Source organism: Petaurus breviceps, unplaced genomic scaffold (genome assembly GCF_028583685.1).
Source record: "Petaurus breviceps papuanus isolate PSGF00001 unplaced genomic scaffold, PetGlider_PUasm1.0 90424, whole genome shotgun sequence".
Classification (NCBI taxonomy): Eukaryota; Metazoa; Chordata; class Mammalia; order Diprotodontia; family Petauridae; genus Petaurus; species Petaurus breviceps.
Window position 1 is genome coordinate 954,274 of NW_027187247.1, and position 23,665 is coordinate 977,938.

At 40.0% G+C, this 23,665-nt stretch overlaps 1 protein-coding gene across 5 annotated transcripts in view; it reads right to left on the reverse strand.

Moving 5' to 3' along the window:
• EPHB1 (EPH receptor B1) overlaps window positions 1–23,665 on the reverse strand; it is a 763,406-nt gene that overhangs the window by 465,764 nt on the left and 273,977 nt on the right. For all 5 annotated transcript variants that reach the window (XM_069108696.1, XM_069108697.1, XM_069108694.1 and 2 more), the window contains exon 3: window positions 7,062–7,743. In XM_069108696.1, coding sequence (XP_068964797.1) covers window positions 7,062–7,743 — 682 coding nt within the window. The remainder of the gene's footprint in view (window positions 1–7,061; window positions 7,744–23,665) is intronic.

Genomic DNA, 23,665 nt, shown 5'->3' on the forward strand with positions numbered 1-23,665 from the left:
CAATAGAATACCTCATGCAGTAAGTTTGGTATACAGCACGGTTTATTGGATTGCACGGAACTTCGCTCCTGCCAACAAAGCTACTGTGTCTTCTTTTGTTCACCGAGTTTCCAACTAAGGCCTCTGTGGGTCAAATTTTTCAATAAGACCGCTAGTCCAAATGCCTGTCAAAAGCCTAGATTTGGCAGTCCACCACCCCCACCACTACCACCAAAAATTGCAGGACTGGATGGAATTTCCATATTAATTAAAAGCCTTCTCTTCCGTTAAGAACATCATTAGGTCAGGGCTAATTTGGTGACATCAGGATGAGAACAAAAGCAAAAAACAGTGGACTCAGAGTCCTAGTTCAGTTACTTTACTTTTCTCTAAGCCTCAGTTTCCTAATCTGTAAAATGATGATTGGCGCAATGAAAAGCACTCTGTAAGTCACAAAATGCTATGCAAACATGAATTTTTATTACTACAAAGCTTTGATGCAGCTTCTGCTGAAGTAAGGGAAAGGCCGCTGTTGAACACTGAGCCCAAGCAGAGTTACATGATGTAACCTAGTCAAGGTTGTACCAGCTAAACCTCTGGGCTTAGTTTAGCCCCATAGCTTCCTCTGCCTCTGCTTCCTTAGCCTACCCTCTTGTTTCTCTTTTCTGTCTTCTTCCCCTCTGCCAGTAACAGCTCTAGGCAAACCTCTAGGCAGTATCTGCTGGCTGGGCAGGCTAATTGGTCTCCAAGTGTCTCTGCAAACACCAAACTACCAAGCATTTCAAAAATACGCAGGAAATGGTTTATCTGTCATAAAGAGAAAGTAATATATATATATATATACATATACATATATAGTTCACACATACATGTATATATGTTTGAATCTCATGATGAAAGTCTGTCCTTTTCACTTTAAAAAAATCCTCCAATGAAAAAGATCTTATTTTTTCCCTATATACCAAGGAAAGACTCACAAATAAAGGTACCCAGATGCAAACATCCTGAAGGGGAAGACAAACAATTCTGCATTACTATATTTCAAAATGGATAATCTAACTTTTTCTATAATGCTCCTTATTTCTGCAACCAACTTGGTCTCTAGAAAAAGAATTGAACAGTTCCACAAAGCCTTGAACAGAACATCTAACTGATAGCAGACCAGCTCCTTAGAGCAGCCTTGGTATAGGGTGAAAGGAAAATGGGATTTGGAATCAGAGTCTCTGAGTCCAAGGTCCTCTTTTCTAGCTTTCTAACCTTGGGCAAGTCACTTCAACTTTGGAGGGCCCTCATTTTCCTCATATAGAATATGAAAGGATTGAAGTAGATAATTTCTCAAGTCCCTTCCCACCCCTAACATTTTATGATCTTGTCCAAGATAGCTTAGGATATCACTGGGTCAAAATCTAGAAGGGACCTTTAGCTCACTGAACCCAAGGTCACACAAGTAACACATGCCTCTGGTACCTTTCCAGGTAGTTCAGGTAAATCTTTAAGTCTCTATGACATTAAAGTTGAGCTTGTCCATGAAGTATCTTTGTTTCACTCAAATACACTCCAACTCTCTGCCAACAAAGAGGGCAAGACATTGAACAGACCTCCAATTGGGTGCCGGTTGCCCAATGTGAACCAGAGGGAAAGGATAGCCTCTGCTACCTCCTCTCCTCCAGCCCCTTGGCCACCCTCCACTAAGCTGGAACTTCAGTTCTGAACATAGGATTGACATAAAGTGTGAAGCTTAATAAAAGCAGGCAAACAGAAGGATGACAAGAGCGGTTTTACATGGTATCTTCTTTTTTTTTTTTTAAGCAATCAGGGTTAAATAACTTGCTCAAGGTTACACGGCCAGTTATTTCTGGGTGTGGTGCTGAGTATCTGAGCCCAGATTTGATCCACGTCCTCCCGACACTGGAGCCGGTGCTCTTACTTGCTGAGCCACCTGGCCGCCCCTAAGCAATTGGGGTTAAGTAACTCACTCAAGGTTACACGGCCAGGTGTTTCTGGGTGGGTGCTAAGTGTCTGAGCCCGGAATTCGATCTCCAGGTCTTCTCAACACTGGAGCCAGTGCTCTTACTCCCTGTGCTACCTGGCCGCCCCCAAGGTATCTTCTTTACATTAGGCTACCTGTCCCTCATTTCTCATAGGATCACAGGAATATAAATCTGGACCTTCAAGAGACCTCAGAGGCTATATGGTGAAACCCCTTCATTTACAGATGATGAAACTACAGTTCAGAGGACCCAAGGTCACACAGCTAATAGATGTACGAGGCTGGATTTGAACTCAGGTCTTCCTAACTCGAAGTCCAGCTCTCTGTGCTTTCTGTCACATTTCCTTCTCCTTGTCACATATATTAGAATTGAGGCAGGGCACATGAGAGGCCTAGTTTATGGAACACTAAATTCGGAACAGAAATTTATACCCAGATGATCTCACAACTCATGTAATCTAACCACCCCATTTTGCAGATGAGGAAACTGAGAGCCACAGAAATAAGATGATTTGCTCAAAGTCACATAGGTGGTAAATGGCAGAACCAGGAACTGAATCCAATATCCCTGATTCCAAACCCAATGCTCTTTTCACTGCATGATAATGAGTCATTTAGCAAAACTCCTGCCTTCATATTAGTTATGGAATAGTTGAGTGGCCCTGGGGGGAGGGGTGGGCATGGGCAGAAGGCAGTTTAATTACCCTTAAGTATTCGTAAGTCAATCAGGATTTGCTATTCATTTACTATGAAAAGTCATTGCCATCTTCATCACCTCTAGTGATAACTGCTGACCAACTGCCACAAACAGATAGATAAAGACAGGTGCTCTGGAATTGGCAGCCCACCTCCCACCCCAGATCCCCAGACCATCAGTCTTGCTTTATCCCATTCCTCATAGCCATCATCTGGAGAAGGAACTCCTGATGAGAAAGGGCCAGTTAACCTAATCAGCTTCCACCCACATAGTAGACAAGCCATCCTAGTTAAAGCATCAGGGGACTACTAACACGACCTTGACCACCATCTCCCCTCTGCTCTTGATGAGACAGCCTGGGACCTTGAACTCAAGAGTCTTGGGAATGGCAATTCTTCCAGCCTAGTGCCCTCAGACATCCTGGGAAGCCACCTTTGTAGAGATGAAGGTACTTTAGGCACAGCTACTGAAGACCCAGAAAAGAAAGTTCTTCCACCAAAGTCCTTGGCACTGTCTAATGATTCACCATCAGAACCAATGTGAATCAGTAGAATGAGATTAAGGACGAGGCGTCACCATCTGCTTTGCTTCCACCCCTTAAGGACCACGGGACCTTTCCATCTGACTTGCAGCGGAAACCTTCTAATTGTGTTCTCTCTCCCATTAGAATGTGAGCTCCCTGAGAGCAGAGACTGCCTTGCTTTTCCATTTGTATCCCCAACTCTTAGCACATACAGTAAGCACTCAATAAATGCTTCCTTTATTCATCTATGTGGCAGCCATTTGTACCAGTCATTTATTAGCACTGTGGACAAAAAGAAAGGCAAATAAGAAGAAAGAATAATATCTGCCCTTTCCTTACTTTACAATGATATTTCTTGAGGAAAAAATACGTTAGGTAATCTATAGTATGTAGAACTACTTGAAGGCCTTAGAAAAGCAATGGTCAATATGGCTGAGTAAGAATAGCCATGCTTGGTGAGGGCATTGGATTCTACCTTCAGCCTCATTCGCCCCTACAGATTTTAGCATCAAGAAATCTCACGGAATAGCCAGACTCAGATTAATTCAAGGACCGGTCTTCGTTCCAGAAAACAGTTGATGAAATACATTCTCTCCTCTTGGTAAGGAGGTGGGTGACTATGTGAGTAGAATGTTGCATATATTGTCACATTTGGTTGCTTTGTTGTCTACTTTCAGAAACCATTTTTTCTTTGTTATAAAAGGGCTCAGTGGGGACAGTATATTGGGAAATAACTGACGTGTAAAAGACAAAAGACATCCAAAGAGCTTAAAAAGAGAGAAATGCTGTGGAGACATTGAGTTACTGTGTCTTTGAAAGGGCAAATCAGGAAGGTTTCTGGTTTTTGACTACATCTCACTTCTTTCTACCTCCAACAATTTTTGTCACAAATTGAAAAAGAAAGATAATTTGGGCTGCAGTCACAATATCCTTGACAAGGAATATATAAACTCATAGGTAAGGGGCGGAGGGAGGGAGTTCAGCAACAAGATTTACATATTTGTACACATAACCCCTCTGAGAATTTTGTCAGGAGGTAACAAGCCAGCAGCTCGGACAGCAGAACCCAAAAGACAGAAAAGTTCCAATTAGCTGAAAGAAATGGAGCCCTGTTCCCAGAATCCCAATTAAATCAGAACCAATCAATGCTTGATCTGGTTCCTGCCGTTTTGCTCAGGAAATAATGAGAAAAATGAAAGGCCCAGTCAGCCAGTGCAGTGCTGTGTAGGTCTTTGAAGCTGGGAAAATCACAAACATTGCTTTTAAAAGTCTGTATGCCAGCTGCCGCACCTGCTCTGGTCCTTTAAGAGATCAGCCTGGCTGTGCTGGGTATCCCAGACCCAGCTCCAACCTCAGCACTGACATGCCACAAAGGAGGGCCTGAATCTGTCCCACCCCAAACACCAGGAGAACAAAGGGAAGCGTTATGATACCAAATTGGGCCAGTTAAATAAGTCTGCATTGATTGGCGATTTGACCTGAGCATCTCCACCACCACTACCACCCACCCATCCCGGCCTATACACACTTACTCTATTTCAAGCTCATGCATCCTTCATATCCATAATCAGGAAATTCAATAGTATCACAAAAGCCACACTCAATTTTCTCTGAGATTCAAGTCATATAAGCTGCCCCAGCCCAGGCAATTAGTGGCATCCATAGAATAACTAAACTGACACCCATTATTATTCCAGGGCTGGAAGCCTCTTCTCAGTGTTTGTGCAAAATAAACAAGGAAGGAACACAAGAGCTGGCCTGTGGACTTCAGCTGTGCTGACAACACAGGGTGGGGGGGAAGGAGAAAAGAAAGGGACTGGAGACTCATTGGTCCAATGGAAAAAAAAAGTCAACAAAAGTAACTTAGGTACACACTGTGCAAATGCAATTAAATCCCAAGCAACAACAAACAGAGTGAAAGCATAAGGATTTTTTTTTTGGTGGGGTGAGGGGGCAGAGAAAGGGAGTCAGGTGATAGTGTATGTGTTCCACACTGAGCATCTTATCCCTGAGTAAACTAAAAGACTTGTGTGCCAGAAATATATGGGTTTTTAAACGGGACATAACCTAGCTTCCTACTCAGCTCTGCCCCCTTCCAACCGCCCTCACCTCACTCAGTGCCAATTTCACAGCACTTCCTGGCCATGCCTTTCCAGAAAGGTATCAGAAAAGAGAGCCTATGGAATCTCCATCTAGACTTCTAATACTTTTAGCCACAGGAGACTGAATTAGTCCGTTTTTTTTTCCATTTAGAAAAAAATGCCTTAGCTGTACCCATGCACCCAAGTTGACTTTTTAGTACTCGTGGATGAATTTATCATCCTGAGCATATTTCAGGAATGGAATTTGCTCCATTTTGCAAGGCATTTATTTTTTTGGTCTAAATTTCAGGAAAAACAAAACTTTCTCTTAATAATTTGGTCCTGGACCTGGCATAGAACTTTTGGAGAAGAGGACCGACCATTGTAGCTTTGAGTGAATGAGTCAAGGGTTTTGGTACTAGTTTTAGGTCACCTGCTGTCTGGATTGTGCTAAAACCCCTTTGAAAGACAGCTTTTTCTCAATTGTACTTGAATGGCCTGGTCATATACACAGGGAGAGGTCATATATAAGTGATAGCAGATGGACAATCAAACACTACACAGAAATCCAGAACTTCTATCATGTCGGAGAGATTCTTAATAGCAAGAAGTTCTACACCTGGGGTCCTTGAACTTGTTTTCTCGAAATTTAGATAACTATATTTCAATAGATTTGGTTTCCTTGGTATTCCTGTGCATTTTATTTCATGTATTTAAAAATATTTTTTTTCTAAGCAGAAGTCAACAATTTTGCCAGACTGTCAAGGCAACCCATGACATACACAATAGGTTAAGAACCTCATCTCTATAGAGAATTTATAGACAAGGGTCGCACAATACAAGAAAGTGTGGAATTGGCTGTGATCTTCCCTGATGGAGGAAGCACCCGCATCTGAGACCACAGATTTATCAAGGTATAGGAGAAGCACTCATCTATAACACTAGAAGTCTGCCTTCACCTAGACCAACCAGGGGTTGTAAAAGAAGACTTAGGTTGGGGGAGAGGGTGGTGTGAGCATGTCTGGCTGGATGTATATCTCCAAAGTTCTAATGGCACACTAATACCTCATATAAAGGGTTTTTATATGACTTAAAAAAAAACATAGGGGCAGCTAGGTGACAACAGTGGATAGAGCACCCAACCTGGAGTCAGGAAGACCTGAGTTCAAATTTGACCCCAGACATTTAACACGTACTAGCTGTGTGACCCTGGGCAAGTCACTTGACCTTGACTGCCTTGCCAACAAACAAAAACAATAGCAAAACAAAGCAAACCCAGCATTATGGTTTCATCAGTGTAGGGATCCTCATGATGAAATTCCTCCACAAATAAATATCAAAACCAACTCTGCAAATTTTAATCTTAGAGAATTCCCTGGTGTGCTCACAAGTTAAATGACCTATACAGATCACTCAACTGGTTTGTGTTAGAGGCAAAACTTAAGCCATGTCTTTCTGACTCTGAGGCCAGCTCTCTGTCCACTACACACACCACCCTACCTCACCAAAAACTGTGTAAACTACACATATATTGTATATATAATACTACATCTTTGGGATTCGCATGGATAATCAAAAGTCGATTATGTAAGACAATCCTTAACGATGGTATTAGGTTGGGGGTAGAAAGAGAAATTGTCAGAAGCCTTACTTAAGAAAGTGTGGCTTCCCATGTACTTTACTTGCACTCTTGTTTTCAGAGGTAGGTAAACAATGGGAAGACATCACTGCCCTTACCTGGGCAAGAAACAAAATCCCAAAGTCACCTAGAGATACCCAAGTCAGACTCACCCTTGCAGACTACATTGTTTTCAGGTTCATAGCCAGCTTTGCAGGTACAGCGCCCAATTGGTACCATCCATTCTCCATCCCCGTTGCAATACAGTTTAATAGGGACATCCACCTCCTCTGCATTGGGGATGCATGTTCCCCGAGCGATCACCAGAGATGTGCTTTCGGCCCCAGTCATGGTCTCTGGGAAAATTGCAAAATTCTGCACGATGCTGGGGCACTTCTTGAAAAAGACTCTAACAGAAAGGAGAGACATGCAGGCCCCATAATCTTGAAAAGCAAGATAAAAGCCATTCCGAGTGAGGGGCCCAAAGCTTCTCACTTCTGTGTTGACCTTCATCAACCTTCCCCCAAAGTCTACCTGGGAGAAGCTCTCATCAGCAGCAATAGTGTCCACTTTGAGGTAGGGAGCCTCTGTCCAGAAGGCAGACTTCTTGGTGGCAATAACTGAATCTGTTTCATAGTAGTAGAGGTTGAAGGTCTCTTTGCAAGAACCAGGAACATTTGGGAGGCTGCTGCAGTCTCTCACGGTGAAGCGCATCTCTGTGTAGATACGATGGGCCCCTCGCCGATTGATGAAAGTGGTAAGCAGCCAGTTGTTCTGGTTGGGCTCAAAGACATTGCACACCTGGTAGGTACGGATAGTGTTCAGGTTTTCATCATAGCCACTGACCTCTTCCCACTGCACAGAGTGGATGCCAAGAGAGAGAGATAGAGAGAGAAAAAGGGGAAAAAAAGACAGTGAGAGACCATGAGAGAGAAAGACCATAGAATTCTAAGCCTAGAGAGGACCTGGAGAAAGATTTCAGAGGAACAAGGGATCACAAATTTAAAGTGGGAAAAGACTTCAGAAGTCATTCAGTCCAACTGCCTCATTTTAGACCCAGAAAGGTTTGATAGTCCCAAGACACTTAGTGACAGCATCATGATTCAAACTTAGGCTCCCTGACTCCAAATCTCCTTCTAGTGTGCTGTGATGATTCCCCTGATGCTGAGATCATGTAATATTGTGCAATATCATTAACTATTTGTGTCCTTTCCCTCTATTGGACTATAAGCTTGGCAAGGTCTTAAACTTCTTACCTCTCATGGAATTTAGCACAGAATGTCTTTTTAAAAATGCTTTTTGAATGAATGAATGAACGAACAATGGAACCAGCAGCAAATGAATAGATCTTTTATCTTGCTACAACACCTGAAGTTCTTTGAGAAAGACTTCCCTTTCTTCAAAGATCTTCCATATCATTATTCCTGAGAGATGTTACCACAGTAGCTGCCCAATAGTCCCAACCTATGACATTTTCTATCCAGTGTCTCCCAACCCAAACTATGCTGCAGAACAGTAAAACAGCTACATTCTTTGTCATGGACTCATCTGCCCTGCAGCTGAGGGCAAGGAAGGATAGGAGACTGGGAGGAGGAAGACATAAGGAAGAGGAATCACTGAAGTTTTTTTATATTTAAATTTTTATGGTTTTAAAAATATTTTATAAGTATTTTTTTCAATTCCATTTTACATTTTTTGAAAAAAAGTCAAGGTTTCTAGTTGTGAAAACTTGGCAGTCTAGTAAAAATTTGCTGCAGATCACGCCCTTTGTCTCTCGGAAGAACCATGCTTAAATCATCTCAGACAGATGAAAACCTCCCTTAGCTTTAAAGGTCTCTAAGGGAGTAGATTCCACAATATTTCTCTGTTACCCATTCCAAAATATAACTCATCTTGCAGTTGGAATGGTCTCCCTTAGAGCAAACATACATACATCCCTCAGCTTTGGCCTCTCTTCGTTTTTCTCTTTTCCATAGAGAGAGCAAGGGGGTTATTCCAGCCCCCTATATACTCTCCTTCTTGACACTGCTGATGTCTGCTTTCACAGTCCATCAGTCCCAGACCCACAGGCCACAGCTGGATCTCATCATCTCAATCAGGTGATTGCTAACACTTTTCACATGGGATGCCAGTCTCTCTTACCTGTTGTGGTGGAACCACTTTTTAATGTCTGCTGAAAGAATTAGATAAATTCCTTTTGGATGTGTTTTTTTAAAGTGATGTTCTGGCTCAGTTAGAGTTTGTGGTCCCTCAGCTCTTTTCAAATGGTAGACTATACAAGTTATAGGAAGACTGCCATCCTACTCATAGAAATGATTAATGAACAACCTTAAATGGTACCAAGTATGCACATTTCTAGCAAATATCTAATGGAAAGTGAGTTAGAAAAAAAATGATCCAGTGACTGATTATAGTCAAAGGCTTCATAGTGGCAGATACAGAGTCTGATTGGGGGTGATCTCTCCCTTTAAAGTGACCTAATGAGAGCCTGGGTATGCAGGCATAGGCTGGTGGGCCCTGCTACCAAGAATACTGAGGCAAGTGGATTCCTTGGGTTAACAGTTCTGAGCTGCTGTGAGCAAGACTAGAGTCTCAGGTGTATGCCGAGTCTGGCACCGGGTTGACTACAGGGGTGTGATGAGGCCAGCTCTAACTGGCAGAAAGAGCCTGATTGTTAAATTTTTAGTGTGCTCATTTATACCTCAGGAATAAGCAATCGCTACAAATTAGGGCCTGATTTATTATTTTGTTGATTGTCTAGAGTTAAGAAAGTGTTAATAATGCAGATTAAATTTAAGTGTGTGTGTGAAGTTTTTTGTTTTTCTGCTTGTTAAACATATCCCAGCACAGCCTTGTATTGCCCTATAAATATTGCTTGAGCTTATCAGAAGTGCAGTAAAAGAATCAGGGAATGAATTCATCACCACACTGGAGAGCTGGGGGACTGTGGGACAGTAATATAATTACTGGCATTTGTATATAGTTCTTTGAGGTTGCCAAAGAGCTTTGCATCTGTGATCTGATTTCAGCCTCACGATACCCCTGGTTGACTGTCTAGGGAGGGGCAAACCACTTTAGGTGGGAGATGAAGCAAGTTATGGCTCCTAGGTTCCTCTGCTGATCAGTGGTAGGATCAGGCTTGGTGAAGGGTCTGTGCACTTCCAAGCTGGGAAAGATCTGGAGATTTTTATTTTTTCATTTAATACATAAATAAAAATAAAGTGATTTAGCATGGAAAAGAAGTTAGTAAAAGAAATGATTCCATAGGTTAAACAGCTCTTAGTGTGCGGTACTGTCAAAGAAACTCAAATGCCTTTCTTCCATCATGACCACTTCTTTCTCTGCCTTGCTGATCAAGGGAAAGATTAATAGCAAAATCATGAAGAAGGAAATTATGGGGAATTTAACTTCAACTAGATGGTGCTATGGATAGAACATGAGACTTGAAGTCAGAAAAGACCTGTGTTCAAATTTGACTTCAGATACTTACTAGATGTGTGACCTTGAGCAAGTCAATTAACCTCTGCCTCAATTTTGCCATTTTGTAAAATGATAATAATACTAATTCCCTCCACCCAAGGTTCTTGTGGGGATAGAATGAGTTAACAATTAATAGGTGTTTTGCAGACCTTAAAGTGCTATAGAAATGCTAGATATTATTACTAAGAACTAGAAAGTAAAATGCAAGCCCAAGGGTCTATCAGTAAAAAGTTAAATACATAAAAGTAGTTAAACATTTTTCTTTTTAAAATTGCAAAGGTAAAAAGGGGAAAGATTTTAAATTTCATTAAAATTCATAAGTTAAGATATTTTACGGGTACCAACTTTTGCTCATTTATTTCCTTAAATACTGCCATAACTACATTTTTTAAATGTAGTATGCTTTGTTGTTTAGATTTAGCTGTTTTAGTAAAGATTTTTATCATGTAAAACAATTTATAATTGAGCAGAAGAATATATTATTTCCTTTTTTGTTAACCATGTTTATTGGGAGTCTGATTTTTAATTGTGAGACAGTAATCAAGGCACTTCTGTTTACCTAATTGCAGGCTAGCCTAATTGTAGCCAGAATACCAACAAGGAAATAAACACAAACTGAGTGCTGGCCTTGCAACCTTTTAAAGAAATAGTCAGCATTCCCTCTGCCATCTCGCCTACTCTCCCACACCCTGTGAACCTGTTCTTCATCCTCACCAGAACCTTCTGTTGCCAAACATTTTCCACTTCCCCCAGTAATTATTTCCTTCCTGTCTACATTAGACCCTCTAGGTAGACTATGTTTCATGGTCAGACACTTTGCTGCTACTTTCTCCACCATTCTAAATTCCCATATCACCTTGATCATCTATCATACCCATTGTGCCCATGCCCAAAGTTGGGTTTTTCTAATAACAATGTTTGTTCCTCTTCCCAGACCATAGAAGGATAAAAGCATACACATGTGACCCGCTATACATTCATATCAGGTAATTCAACTGGACCCTTACCACCTTCTTGAATTTATTACTGATTCCTTAGCTATGTAGTAACCAGTTTATATTCCTATTTAAAATCCATGTTATCTTCTTGTTAAATGTGTTATGTTCTAGTAAGCCTGATTTTATAACTCAAAAGCAAATCTATCAGAAAGCAAAAGTATTTGATCCTGTGTGTAATGGTTGCTAAGGGAACATTGCATGTAAATGAGGAAGAGCAAAAGTTCTAGCTTTAGAAACAAAGAGCAAGGATAAGAGAAGGTAAAATCACTCCCTTCTGACTGGGAAAAGACAATCACAGGGTTTCACATGAACAGACATTGGGGTATACTAGGTGATTTATTTCATTTCTTTCTCTCTCCCTCTCTCTTCTCGCTGTCTCTCATATACACACACACATATATACAAACATATATATATATAAATATGTATATGCAGACATATTCACACACATAATTTATGCAAATATAAATGTATATACACATTTGAATATATGCCTATTATGAATGTTAACATACTTCTATATATGAATGTACATATACACACACACATATAGATGTATATAAACCTGTACAAACACATATAAGTACATATGCAAAATCTCTTTTGGTCCAGGGAAGAAAATAATTCAGAAATGTTTAGTATACAGAGAACCAATCAAGAATCCTGGGAAGGCAACTTAATGTCCCCTCTTTTATTTGTTTGGAATTAGGGTTTAACTCAAGAGAATAACAAAAGCTATAGGAAGCCACTGACCAATAAGGAAGGCCACTCATAAGGTCATAGGATACAAGACTCAACAAAGATATTCAAACCAATGGATGTGCCCAGAGAGGGTTTTAACTCTAAGTTCAGGTATGACATTCAGATAGTCCTTCAACCTAAAGCTGCCCTAGGGCCACTTCCCCTTGAACTTGTGGTCAAGGAAGTCTGACCACTCTGACACCACCCAGTGCATGCAGGAGGAGATCTTTCCTATGGCACGTGATGCCCTCAGGCCCCCAGGCCTCTGGCTCTTTTAGTCTGTGGACTGCAGCTGTTTATTCTATGATGCTTGTTCTTCTGACTTTTTTATTATTTTTAGATTTTTTATTTTATATGACGCTTGTTCTTGATGCCCTACTGAACAACAGTAGTTTTCAGAATTCTGATCTTTGAGTTCTATGGGTAGACAGAGGCTAGCATCTCATACAGTAACTTAGATGAGCACATTGTTTTTGATCGTCTCCTCATTAATTTTACCAAAGTAGGCGGTCGTGGCTTTGCACATTTATAGAGTTAATCAAATATCATGTTGATACTGTGTGTGTGTGTGTGTGTGTGTGTGTGTGTGTGTGGCAGGTCAGAGAGAGAGGAAGAGGAAGGAAAGAAGGATGAGGGAGGAAGGAGAGGGAGAGGCAGAGAGGAGGGCAGGAGGATGGGGGAAGAGAGAGAGAGAGAAGGGGAGGGGGAGAGTGCAGCCAAATATTGGAAATCTTGATGTGGAAGAAGCTGATGAAGGCAATGCTTCTGAAGTGGGAATGCTCTTGCTGCCCTGCACTGCTCCCAGTGACTCCGTAGCCTTCCATAACATTTTATTTGTCACAGAAATCCCTCCAAGGACAGATTCCTAATTTGTCCACCCCAGTCCTTCATTTGGGATTTCACAGTTCCTTCCCCCCCATACAAATATATTTACAAATAGTATTTATAAAGTAACTGGCATATAGTAGATATTTTATAAATGTTTGTTCCCTTCCCAAAATCGCGCTCACATGCATAGGTTAAACTATGCCATGTCCTTATTCAAAATACTTTGGCAGCCCTGAGTGGTGGTCCTCGGGCAAGGAAGAGTGATGGTAATAGTGAAGCTTGTGGCAGTGGAGAGGGAATCCTCCTCACAGTTCCAAGACTATGCCACATCCCTACTCAAAATACTTTAGTGGTTTCTTATTGCTTATATCATAAAACAAAAACTCCTTGGCCTAACATTCAAGGTTCTCTGCCATCTTGCTGTTACTTCCAACATATAAGTGGTCAAAAGATATTGACATTTTACAGAAAACTTTTAAACTAGAAAGAAATGAAGGGAAACATTTAAATATTAAAAATTTAAAAACATATATCAACATCAACATGAAAGATTTATCAAAATCACTAATAATTATAAGAGAATTAAAAATTTTTAAAACTGAGGTTTCATGTGTGTGATAGTAATGGCAATTAAAGATTCCCCTGTATTGGCTTGGTTTTCAAATTGATTGTGTTAAAACCCAGAGCTTGTTAATCCCACCTGTGGGATGGACTTTTTGATGTGAAAAGAAAGTCCTGAACTGGGAGGAGCTGGTGACGTACATTTGGAGAGACAAGAGAGAGGCGGAAGATCTTTTTGGAAGCAGCACCTCGTGGAGAGGGAGAGACTAAGAGAATTGCTGGTGGCCGCTTTGAATTGCCCTGGACTTTTGAGATCTGCCCCCTGAGCTGCCAAGGACTGAGGAGACATGGCTGCTTTGCTGGTACTTTGTCTGTCTGTTTTGATGTTCTTTTGCCAGATTTGTCCACTGGTGAAAGACAGTCCTGTTGTTGAAGAAGTCCTGGAACCTGGCTTTTGGTTAAGAAGCCCTGAGACTGTCCTGCAGACAGAGAGTGAATACTGTCCACTGGTGAAGGGCAGTGCTGTTGTTGCAGGGGTCTGGAGACTGTCCTGCAGACAGAATGAATACTGTCCACTGGTGAAGGACAGTGCTGTTGTTGCAGGGGTCTGGAGACTGTCCTGCAGACAGAGTGAATACTGTCCACTGGTGAAGGACAGTGCTATTGTTGCAGGGGTCTGGGAGCCTTTCTGTTGGTTCAGAAGCCCTGAAGAAGGATTTTCTTGTTGTATGTTTACAGAAATCCTGGGAGAGGGCTTTGCTAATGTGTTCAGGGGTTCTAGGACTGTTCTACAGACAGAGGATGAATTCATGAAGGGACTGGCAATGTATCTTATGGCCTTGCTAAGCCTTGTCTCCCCAGGAACTAAGATTGCTGAGAACTTGCCTCGAGTCAAGATGAAGAAAAGACCTCCATTTGGGTATTAAGTGCTGTGTTTAAACTTGATGTAACTCTGGGGTAGATTCAATTGTGATCCAGGGGTGGGGAACTTTTGACCTTATGTTTGGAAACTAATCTCCATTTGAGAAGAGGGGTTTTGTGGTGGACCAAATGAAGGTATAGCCTAGGGGTGGAGAAGTATTTAGAACAGGGACTTTGTAATTGATTGAATGATTGGAAGGTCCTGGGGTGGGGTAGTACTTGGAGATTATTTAATCACACTTAGTAAATGCTGTATTTTGAATGATGTCATGTTTTGATCTTCTCTGTTCTGGGTTTGTTACTGAATAAAATGGAGAGCACCTATGCTGGTATTCTGAACCTTGGGAAGTTGCCTTTCCTTGGCATTACATTACAATGTGCACTCAGAAAACTGACAAAAACCAAGAGAAAAATAGAAATAACCCATATAGGAGATGCTGTGGGTAATGCAGGCATGTTTATACTCTAGATGGAGCTATGATTTGTTGTAGTCATTTTGAAAAATTAATATCACTACTAATAATAATAACTGACATTTACATAGCATTTTAATGTCTGAAAATATGCTTTACATATCATACCTCATTTGACCCTCACAAAAACCTTGGAAGGTAGGTGCTATTATTATCCTCATTTAAAAAGTGAATAAAGTAACCCTAAAAGAGGTTAATTTGTTTTCCCAGAGTTACATAGCTAGCAAGAGTCTGAGGTAGGATTTGAACTCAAGTCTTCCTGACTCCAAGGCTAGCATTTTCCTCTCTGCCTTATTTAGCTGCCTAATTATATGAAAAAAAAATCATGGGGGTTGGGGAGGGTGGGATGGAGCCAAGGCAGTGGAGTAAAAGCAGGGACTTACTTGAAATCTCCCCCAAACTCCTACAAATACCTGTAAAAATGACTCTAAACAAATTCTAAAGCAGGAGAACCCACAAAATGACAGAGTGAAACAAATTTTCAGCCCAAGACCACCTGGAAGGTGGACAAGAAACATCTGTTATGCCAGTCTGAGAAAAGAGTACCATGCCAGCACAGACAGGGCTGGGGCAGGCCCCAAGAGACAGAATCACTGGCAGCTGTGGCAGTTTCCAGACTTCTCAACCCACAAACACCAAAGACCACTTACATCAGTAGGAAAGTTTTGTCATATCAGGGTGAGAGAGGAATGTGATCCAGTCCCAGCCCCAGGGCAGCAGTAATCACAGCAGCAGTTGCTGTGGTGGCAGCAGCAGCAGCAGCAATGGCTGCTTCCCCCACAGATGGTGGGGGGATCCAGCAGCTGATCAGAGGAAGATTTCAGGGATCTCTTTGTTGGTACTGAGGAAAGATTCTCTTGCTTTGCCTTTGCTTGGATCTGGGTGGCAGTCTTGGGTAGCAGTCCCAGAGTGAGGAGGAAAGCTGGTGTGGCAGAGTTTGTGGCAGTGTAGAAGGAATCCCATTCACAGTTCCAAGGCAGAAAAGAGTGCTTGTGGTCACTCACAGACCAGAACACAGGCCAGAAGAGGAATAACACTTCTCCTTAGATCATACCACCTTGAAAGAGCAGAAAATTTACAGGTCCATAGAAATAACTCTGAAAACAATTGCACAAAACCCCTGAAGCTTGGGACAGTGCAACCTCCACTCTTGAAGCAGAGTCCTACCTTAACAAAGAGCTAAAACATCAAGTAATTGACTGGAAAAATGAGCAAACATCAGGAAAAAAAAACCTCAGACTATAGACTCTTACTTTGGTAACAAGGAAGATGAAAACACAACCAGAGGACAACTAAGTCAAAGCTCCTACATCCAAAGCTTCTAAGAGAAATATGAATTGCTCACAGGGCATGGAAGAGCTCAAAAAGAATTTTGAAAATCAAGTAAGAGAAGTGGAGGAAAAATTGGGAAGACAAATAAGAATGATGCAAGAAAATAATGAAAAACAAGTCAACAGCTTGCTAAAGGAGACCCCCAAAATGCTACAGAAAATAACACCTTAAAAATAGACTAACTCAAATGGCAAAAGAGTTCCAAAAAGCTAATGAGGAGAAGAATGTCTTAAAAAACAGAGCTGGACAAATGGAAAAGGAAGTCCAAAAACTTAATGAAGAAAATAATTCCTTAAAAATTGAATGGAGCAAATAGAAAGTTAATGACTTTATGAGAAATCAAGAAATTATTTTTAAAAAAACCAAAATATTGAAAAAATACAAGATAACGTGAAATATATCATTGGAAAAACAACTGACGTGGAAAATAGATGCAGGAGAGATTATTTTAAAATTGTTGGACTACCTGAAAGCCATGATAAAAAAAAAGAGCCTAGACATCATCTTTCAAGAAATTCTCAAGGAAAACTGCCCTGATATTGTAGAACCAGAATGGAAAAGAGAAATTGAAAAAATACACCAATTAGCTCCTGAAAGAGGTCTAAAAAGGAAAACTCCTAGGAATATTGCAGCCAAATTCCAGAGTTCCCAAGTCAAGGAGAAAATATTGCAAGCAGTCAGAAAGAAACAATTTAATTGTTATGGAAATGCAATCAGGATAACACAAGATCTAGCAGATTCTACATTAAGGTATTGGAGGGCTTGGAATATGATATTCCAGAGGTCAAAGGAGCTAGGAGTAAAACCAAGAATCACCTACCCAGCAAAACTGAGTGTAATCCTTCAGGAGAAAAAATAGATATTCAATGAAATAGAGGACTTTCAAGCATTTTTGCTGAAAAGACCACAGCTGAATAGAAAATCTGACTTTCAAATATAAGAATCAAGAGAAGCATGAAAAAGTAAACAGGAAAGAGAAGGCATAAGGAACTTATTAAAGTTGAACTGTTAACATTCCTACAAGGAAATACGATATTTGTAACTCACGAGACCTTTCTCATGATTAGAGTAGTTGGAGGGAGAATGTGTGTGTATATATATACATACATATATACACATAACTATAAAGTGTAAAATTTCACATATAAACACATATATGTATGTATGTGTACATATACATACACAGAAGGCACAGGGTGAGTTTAATATGAAGGAATGATATCTAAAAAATAAAATTAAGGGGTGAGAAAAGAATATACTGGAAGGGGAAAGGGAGAGGTAGAATGGGATAAATTATCTCACATAAAAGAGGCAAGAAAAAGCTTTTACAATGTAGGGGGAAGAGGTGGGAGGTGAGAGGGAATGAGTGAAACTTACTCTCATCAGATTTGGCTTAAAGAGGGAATAACATCACACTCAATTGGGTATGAAAATCTCTCTTACCCTACAGAAAAGTAGGAAGAAGGGGATAAGAGAGAGGGGGTATGACAGAAGAGAGAGCCAACTGGAGGAGGGGATAATCATAAACAAATACTTTTGAGGAAAGATAGGGTCAAAAGAAAGAATAAAATAAATGGAGGACTGGATAGTATGGAGGGAAATACAGCTAGTTTTTCATAACATGACTATTATGGAAGTGTTTTACATGACTACACATGTATGACCTATATCAAATTGCTTACCTTCTCAATGAAGGTGGGTAGGGAGGAAGGAAGGGAGAGAATGTGGAATTCAAAGTTTTTAAAACAAATGTCAAAAATTGATTTTTCAGGCACCTGGGAAATAAGATATACAAGCAATGAGATATAGAAATCTATCTTACCCTACAAGAAAATAGAAGGGAAGGGAATAAGAGAAGGGGGGAAGGAGAGATAGAAGGGAGGGCAGACTGGAAGAAAGGGTAATCAGAATGCATGCCGTTTGGGGGTGGGGGAGGGGAGAGATAGGAAGAAAATTTGGAACTCAAAATCTTGTGGAAATGAATGCTGAAAATGAAAAATAATTAAAGAATCAGGAAAAAAAGTTGGAGACACAGCTGAGTAAGTCATGAGGACATAGGGAGAGTCACTGTAGATAGGAAGCAGTTTCAAAAAAACATACCCGTCTACCCACCCAACAATGAGAACCCACTAAGGATTCTCTGAGGTGCAGACCCTAGAAGTTCAGATTAGGAACTACCCAGCATGGATGCTATGCATGGTGGGCACCTATGTGAGGATTCTGAAGGAAAGAGAGTAAGGAGAAGGAACTAAAGCATTTATATTATACCTACTCTGAGACTGGCACTGTGCTAAGACCTTTACAAATACTGTCTCATTTGATTCTCACAACACTCCTTCAAGGTAGATGTTGATATTGTGCTTATTTTACCATTGAGGTAACTGAGGCAAACTGAAGTCAAGTAACTGGCCCAGAATCACACAGCTGGTGGGTGTCTGGGACCAGATTTGAACTGAGGTCTATCTTGTCTCCTGGTCCAGTGCTCTATCCATTGTGCTCTCTAGCTGCTGAGGAAAGTACTTTAAGAATTATAAGTAGAGAGGCACCTAGGAGGTGCAGTGAGTAAAGCACTGGCCCCGGAGTCAGGAGGACCTGAGTTCAGTTCCAGCCTCAAACACTTAAGACTTACACAAAAAAACTAGCCATGTAACCTTGGGCAAGTTACTTAATCCCAATTGCCCTCCAAAAGGCAAAAAAAAAAAAGAATTAGAAGTAGAGGGATAGTCGGATAGTCTTGTCCACATGTGTTCCTTACATAGGTGCCTCCCTACCATTGCATTATAAGTTTGCACCCACCTTTCCCAAAGATATTGTTTTTTGGGGAAAATGTATGCCCCAGGTTTGTGCACATGTAATGTTTTGTTACTACTGTTCTTATTATGCCATCTTAATAAATGCCTTTGCCAATAGCTAATTGTGTCTATTGGCTAACTATTAAAGGTAAGCTTATTGGTTCATGAACTACAGTATTAGGAGAACAATTCCACAGGTTGATACTAGAACCTGAGAGTAGCAGTTGCCCTTTAAAATAAGTGCCAGGTTGGGAAAGTATCCTGAATAGGGTGCTATAGAAGTATCTATTATGTTCCAGGTCAGGGGCTGGCAAACTAGGGTCCATTGTTTTGGGTTTTTTTTTAATTATTCTAAACTTAAGAAATAAAATAAGCATTTCCAAGATATAGTAGAATAGAAAAAAATATTCTACATGAAAATTGCAAATCTATTATGTACAACTTGCTATTCCTTTTAAATATATAATTGTAATGGGAATGAAAATTTGGAAGATCTTCCCTGCCCCTAGGCTAAAGTGCACCAGAAGCCTGGGGAGGGAGGCTTGTTTTTCAGTAGATACTTTTTGATTGGCCAGTGGGTCAATAAGGTTGTTACATTTTCTGAGCCAGGAGAAGGCTATATAAGCCCTGTTGTGTAGCTTTGTTTTGGGACTCACTTTGAGAAGTGTTCTGTGATTTGATCTGAATTCTGGGAAGCCGTTGTTGAGAGTCCCCTGGCTTTGAAAAACCCAGATGTGGAAACCCAGATGTTGACTGGGTATGGATGTAATGGTTGGACAGTTTGGAAATCTGTCTGATCTGTTTCTGTCTTGATAATTCTGCCTGTATGCTTTGAAGTTCGGGGTGCTGACCTTTTTCCCCTGAACAAGGTAAACAATATATGTCTGACTGATTAAAGTAAGCTTGTTAACCCATTTTGAGTTGCTTTCCTTTAACAAAGCAGATCCAAGAACCTGTGGTAGCTGCAAACCCTGAGGACATTTGGGGTGCTTGCTGCTACAATAATAAAGTATGATAACTTAAAGAAAAAAAGTCACTAAACTATTGATACCCTTTGACCATTACTGGGTTGCCAAGGAAACACAAAGACAGAAACAAAAGTTGTATATATATGAATGTGTGTATATATATATATGTATATATATATATTCCCAGGAGCACTTCTATGGTAGCAAAATCCTGGATAGAAAAGTGGGTCTTCATTATTTAGGATATAGCTGAAGAAATTATAATCTATGTACTGGACTGTTACACCATAAAAATGATGACAGTGGAAATTTATAGAAACGGTGATTTAAGAAAAATTAAGAGATTATTGTGGAAATGAAAGGGAAGACTTACATGAACTGATTCAGAGTAAAGCAAATAAAACTAGGAAGATAATATACACAATGAAGAGGTGGAATGATATAAACAAAAAGGAAGCCAAATCCTGAATGACAACAGTGATCACTCCCGTGGTCACAGAAAATAAAAGCTCATTTGCAAAATATCACTGAGAGTAGGATTATGGAAGACTGTGAACAGCATCATCTCACAAAACAGTGAAAAACAGTGAAAGAGGAAAACCATTCCACAGAGAGTTTGGAATGAGAGCCAATTGAGACAGATTATCCCAAAAGCACTTATGGATGAAACTGGAAGAAGGACAATAAACAGATACAAAAATGGAACAAATCTGACAGAATTTTGTTAGTGATTTATTCTTATTGGCAAAGATAGTAGAACTAACTACTGCATTTGGGCTCTTCTACCAATGGACTCAGTGCAAGAAGCGATAATGGTGCTTCAAAAGATGAAATTGGAAAGAGAAGACAGGGCTTGTCAAATAGATTCACAGACTTATAGACATTTAGAGCCAGAAGGAACCTTAGAATTTATCTAGTCTAACACACTTATTCTATAGATAAGGAAAATACTTACAGGAGATATCTGCACTGGAGATGACACAATTTTAAATCCACTCAAAGTAGCAAACATTACAAATGAACGAAAAATATCATGGAAAACATTTTTATAAAGATAAAAAAGTGACTGAAGAGACATCAGGAGCTACCTATCTATACATTGGCTTTCTCATCAGATAAAAGGATTGTGAGTGTAGTCTATGCACTATCAATGATAATATGAGACTAGGCAGGCTTTCCTGTTCTATAATCTACAACAAACCACATCTGTACAGTTGGTCAATTAACTCAGAGGGGTATAGAGAATATGAATATGATCCTATGTTTTTGTAGATTTCTAAGAAAGCATTTGATTCACTACAACAAAACCCAGCTTTGAAAGCTCTTCTCAGACAATGTGTATATTAAAATTATGCAAGACTGCAACAGGTGCAAATACAGAAAGGAATTTACTCTGATTCAGCAAGGTGTCAAATAGGGTATTCACCAGTACTATGGGAAATGTCCTTAGTGGAGGTCAAACAAAAGGTGGATTCCCTGTTGATGGTATCTCTAAATCCTTCTATTAATAGATTGTTGCACTGATATTATCAAGCCCCACAGTGTTACTAAGTGTCCTCAGTGAAATTCATATCCAAGAGAAAAAGATTAGTTTTGTAATCCAAATTGGAAAAACAAAGAAGATGAATACTGTACATTAGTCTTTCAATATACATATCTTGGATAGCCATTGAAAATGAACAATTAGGGGCAGCTAGTGGCACAGTAAGAGCACAGCCCAGGAGTCTAAAGAACCCTGATCAGATACTTAACACCTACACAAAATAACTGACCGTGTAACCTTGGGCAAGTTACTTAACCCCAATTGCTCTAAAAAAAAAAAAGAAAATGAACAATTAGCCAGGCACAGAATTGATTAAAAGGGGGTGATGATTAGTCCTAAAAGGTACTATACATTTAGGATATGACGCAAAGAACTCCAAATTTCTGAGTGCTGCAGAATCCCAGATCTTTAATGTTCAGTGATGTTAAATGCATGGAAATCACTGAATATCATAATCTCAGAAAAATTAATACCACATATATTCCAAAGGGCAATGGATAGACACAGGGTAGGCCTATATCAGCATGTTACCAACAATGAATTATGTATATCAAATGAAATGAGAAATTATTAAGGACATATAGTATGAAACACATACTGAGACTAAGCAACAACAGATACACGAGGCCGCATTTGAAATCAGGTCCTCCTGACTCCAGGGCTGGTGCTCTATTCACTGTGGCACCTAGCTGCCCTTTAATTTTAAAATAAAATTTTTTTCTGAAAACATTTCAACAAGTATGGAATAATAGAGTACTTAATGATTTTATATTCAGGTATGTACATATATATGTATAAAGCCCAATTCCTTATGACCTAATATTCTTTAAACGGCTATTATATTGCCACAAAGGAGCCTGTTTAGAATATCTGTTGCTCCTTGTATTTGGGAAACATTGATAGCCCCTCCTTTTAGCCACAAAAGACAAATGACTAATTTCTGAATTAGGAGATACTATATGGAAAAACGTGAAAAATCAATGAAAACTCATTTGGTTCTTTAGTATTTAATACAACTCAGAAAACTGAATTGTGGCTATATTTCACAATTCAGCCGCAGACTTAAATGGCCTACACAAAACTAGACTGAACCTAAAATAAAAGACATGCTAAGTGAATTAGGATATTAATGAAAACAAAGAGAGCAATTCTCCAGAGACTGGAGGAGAAGGCTGGGCCTGTGATATCATTGTCATAAAGGACTCCCAAAGGAGGAAGCTCCCTCTACAAATAAAGACTGATCCTTTCTCTGCTTCATGGAGGCTCTATGTGTCAGAAGCAGAACTCCAACCCACCTCTTCCTGACTTGGAACCCAACTCTCTATTCACTAGATAAAGCAGTAGCCAGGGATATGCTGACAAATGCTTAACAACCAGCTCTCCAGAAAAAAAAATATACCTCTCACACACTTTAAAGTATCATCTATAACATCAGCATATTCTCCATCACTTTCTTAATTCTAAACAATGAAGAAATACTAAATCAAGCCTTAATTTGCACCATTTATCAGTTTCCAAGGTATAAAAGCTCACATTGAAAATTCAACAATCAGCCCTCCCAAACCAGTTCAAGCTGATTCCGGCACACCCCTGACTATAGCCATAGATCGAGGTTTTGCTATAGCTATAACAACAGATATAGATATAGTCATTGCCTTGGCCATAAATATGATAGGGAGAGACATGGAAAGAGATGAAACAGATGGACGTATAGTATTGGTATGGGTGTACGTATAGATGATATAGTGTTAGTTGTTCAGTCATGTCTGTTTCTTCATGACCCCATGAACTCGTCCATGGGGTTTTCTTGGCAAAGGTAGTGGAATGGTTTGCCATTTCCTTCTCCAGTGTGTCTCCATTTTACAGATGAGGAACTGAGACAAATAGGGGTCAAGTGACTTGCCCAGGATCACACAGCTAGTAAGTGTCTCAGATAATCAAATACCAAATACTAAGACCTTCCTGACTCTAAGCCTAGTACTCTAGCTACTGCCACAACTAGCGGCCCCTAGATGATATATGTATAGACATAGACACAGTCATATAGATGTCTATAAACCACTACAGATGTCATTTAATGCATAAGAGAGACAATATGATGACTGTGGGCTTAAAATTTAGACCTGAGTTCAAATCTCAG